The sequence below is a fragment of the Erythranthe guttata genome, chromosome 2 (assembly GCF_056151865.1).
Source record: "Erythranthe guttata isolate IM_541 chromosome 2, IM_541, whole genome shotgun sequence".
NCBI classification, from domain to species: domain Eukaryota; kingdom Viridiplantae; phylum Streptophyta; class Magnoliopsida; order Lamiales; family Phrymaceae; genus Erythranthe; species Erythranthe guttata.
Window position 1 is genome coordinate 9,966,954 of NC_142534.1, and position 4,000 is coordinate 9,970,953.

Consider the following 4,000-nt stretch of genomic DNA (forward strand, 5'->3'; position numbering starts at 1 on the left):
CAGACTGTTAACGTACCTCTTCATCATTGCAGTAAAGCAATGCAACCCATCGCGTACCAACACAGTCCTAATACTTTCCTCCAAAATGTTTGACTTCAAAATTTGATATGAGGTATGCTTTCGAGTTGTCATTATTTAACTAAATTTTAATATTGCATAAAAGTACCATGATATGGTTTAGACATGATATAATCTTCATGCAAATATGAACTTATGATGCATACGGTATATTGTATGAGATTATGTAGGCAAAATACGCTATAGCAGATTAAATACCTATGTGATAACCATAAATTATATTCAAAAGTATAATAGATACTTTGTATTCTTTTAAATGTTTGATTTGTTGATATATATGTTTGAATTAATATTGATATATGCATGCAATATGATGCTAAAATGTTGGGATACGAGTCTCATGATCGAATTATAAAAATGAATTGGGGTTTCAATTTTAGATTTGCTGTTTAAAGTTTTATAGCATGCATACGTTCTAAGAGCGGATATTTAATCCTAAGTTAAATAATAGAACTTACGAGCGAATAATAAAAATAAATTGGGATTTCAATTTTAGATTTGTCGTTTAAATTTTTATAGAATGCATAAGTCCTAAGAGTGGATATTTAATCATAAGTTAAACAATAGAACTTACTTTGGAATTTCAGATTCGATCATGAACACCGGCTTGATAAAGTCTTGAAACAGCCTAAAACAATAGTCAAATTCGAACAACATGTTGCTTACAAGACCTCTGATCTTCTTTTCTATGTCCCGGATTTTAATTTTTCTACAAGGGTAGGCTTATGCCTAGAAAACATTCTGTTGATTTTAAATGCCTATGAATATCTACTCATCTGTTGAGATAGACTACATGTTACGATCAGGGGCGGACCCAGGATTAAAATGTAGGGGGGGCAGAGTAATTCGGGGTTCGGGGCAGCGGCCCGAAAAAAAATTTAGGTCCGTAATAATTATATATATATGTATATATATATATATATATATATATATATATATATATATATATATATATATATATATATATATATATATATATATAATAAATATCTAACAAATCAAGATAAATAAAATAGTATTTAAACATTAAACGATAAATAATAAAAATAAAACTATCGTATATTTTGTCCCACGAAAAATTCTAAACAATAATAAAAAAAAAATTAATTAAAATGAACTCGACGATCTTTCATTGTATAAAAATCTTCTATAATCGAATCTGTGCTAAAAGTATCAGCAATATCCCTCTCTATATGTAGGAGCATGCAATCTCCAAGAAACTCATCTTCCATTTTGTTTCGAAGTTTAGTTTTTGTAAGCTTCATAGCAGAAAATGCTCGCTCTGTAGTAGCCGTAGAAACAGGAAGAAGTAAGATCAAGCGAATCAATCTGTCAACCAAGTAATATATTTCAGACTTTTTCGTCTGCACTAACCCTTCACACAATACTGCTAAAGTTGGTACCTGACGTAAATCTGGATGTTTGACCACGTCGAGATAATAATGCTGCAACTGAAACTTCAAGAGGAGTCTTTCTCGTTCAGTGAAATCCTCAGGATAATATTTTTCAAGAAGAGTGCAAATATCGTCAGCATTAAACGACTTATATGAATTACTAGGATCTAAAGCAAGGCTAAGAGTCAAGAGTTCCACTGTTTGATCGCAAAATCTGCTATTCAACTCTTTCAACTGAGTGTCTATTGTGGTATTGAAGATATCAAAATGAAAATGATGCTCAATAGTAATATTAATATCACGAGGTTCATGAATCGACTTTCCTCGGCCTACTTTGTAAGCACCATTCATATCAGGCATCTCAATATCCTGACTTTCACAAAATGATGTAACATCACTCAGAAAAGCATTCCATCCATTATCTCTCAATTTCTGCAGGAGTTGCTTTGTCGTTAAAACCAGATTCATAGCATTTAAGATATCTTGAGACTTTTGCTGTAAAGCTTGGCAAAGAACATCAGTAATTCCCATAACTTCTTTCATCAAAATCAGAATAAAGACAAATTGAAAAGATGACATGGTGGAATAAGCAGAATCAGCATCACCACGTTGAGAAAAATTGGCGCCATCAACTATAATACTTTGAAGCACAATACCAGTAGCACTAAACATTTTTAATAAGCTACATATTGAAGAAAAGTGAGAACCCCATCGAGTATTACCTGCCCGTTGTAAAGTACCAATCTGGTTAGCTCCTTTACCAGTCTCAAGCTCACTAATCAACATCAGGCGAGAAATTTCAGCCTGCTGTGCAGTAATTAACTCACCATTTCGCTTTGTAGAAGCACCAACAATATTGACAATAGAATCCAACTTCGTGAAAAATTGATGCACAAGAATCACTTCCCTGGATGCTGTAACTAGAGCCAATTGAAGTCGATGAGCGAAACAATGCACGTAGTATGCATATGGACACTCCTTAAAAAATAATGCTTGTAACCCATTCCATTCACCACGCATGTTGCTTGCCCCATCATAACCTTGACCTCGAAGATTGTCCACACTTAATGCATGATGAGAAAGAATAGTAGATAACTCGCACTTAAGAGTCAATGCAGCAGTGTCTTTCACACTTACAATCTCAAAAAAATGTTCTTGAAGAACACCAACTTTGTTGACAAACCTCAAAACAAGAGCCATTTGCTCTTTTTTTGATTCATCCCGTGCTTCGTCAACAAGAATACAAAATTTTGAATCTCCAATATCTTCACGAATTTTGGTTCGCACTTTTGTAGCAATGATATGCAATATCTCCTTTTGAATCTTGCCAGACGTGTATTTGGCATTATGAGGAGCTTTCTCCAAAACTGTTTCAGATACTTTATCATTATACCTTGCCAAAAGTTTCACCATTTCGATAAAATTGCCCGGATTTGTTGATTTTGGCCCTTCATCGTGTCCCCGAAATGGGCATGATTGATATGCAAGCCACCGAACACAATCAATCGATGTTCTCAGCCTCAAGCGATTCTTAAGTATTTGTTCTGCACTTTGGTTCATCATAACATTGTCAATATGTCGAGATTGATTCATTAAATCCTCACATGATTTTACTGCAGCAAAATGTGTGGAAGAATGATCTCCCACGTGACTTAGAAAAGCACACTTCTTTTTGTCGTTAACCTTTTTCCAATTGCGAAATCCTGCCACAGTAAATGCATTTGCCCCAAACGTGCATTTGGCTTACTTGCAAAAAGATAACAAGGTAAACAATATGCAGTATCTGTTGTAGGTGAGTACTCTAACCAGGTCGGAAATTGGGCAAACCAAGAGTGCTGAAATCTCCTTGGATATTTGGTATTATTTGAATAGGGATATTTGGATAAGTAAAATTGATATGGCCCCATTTTGATGTAAGACCGTCGAATTTCATCTTGTTGGTTAACACGATACTGCCAAATTTGCAGACGTTTTCCCGGATCACGTTCCAAAATTAATTCCTGGTTAGAATCAACTGCAGCAGTATGTTCAACTTGATGAGCAAAAAATTGATCTTCATGAGCAGAAGTTTCGACTATTTCTCGGTCATCAACAACGGAACTATCAACATCAGGTGTCTTCGGCACTTCATTGACACTCTTAAAAAATGTTCCGATTGTGCTATTTTTTAATCGTTTAGATTGGTGTGTAGACATCGCAATAACAAAACCTACAATTAAAATTAATTAAAACGAATCTACGAAATATTAAGTTCGAGGTAGCAATTATGGTGAAACAAATCTCAATAAACCCCAAATCAATGAATACGACTATAAAAAAAATATTCAAATAAAATTTAAAATAGATGTAAAGAACCGATTCCACAAAAAATAATTCATTGAATCAACTACTAAAATCTTAGATATGCAAGCAAACATAGAAAAATAAAAAATAAACAAAACGATATTATTTCGAAATCAAAAAGCAATAGCAATTAGAAAATCATCCAAATATAAAGTAAGAAAAATAATAAAAGATAGTAGTAAAAT

General features: G+C 33.5%; 1 protein-coding gene across 1 annotated transcript; it reads right to left on the bottom strand.

The window, feature by feature from the left end:
* Nucleotides 1-1,181: 1,181 nt before the first annotated feature.
* LOC105974518 (uncharacterized) lies at nt 1,182-3,174 on the bottom strand. The gene has a single exon (XM_088814972.1). It carries the CDS (start codon nt 3,063-3,065, stop codon nt 1,182-1,184), a length of 1,884 nt encoding a protein of 627 aa, XP_088671098.1. The 5' UTR covers nt 3,066-3,174.
* Between the last annotated feature and the right edge of the window lie 826 nt (nt 3,175-4,000).

Coding starts and splice junctions, on each gene's coding strand:
- LOC105974518 (XM_088814972.1), bottom strand. CDS start 3,065: ATGAATCAATCTCGACATATTGACAATGTTATGATGAACCAAAGTGCA.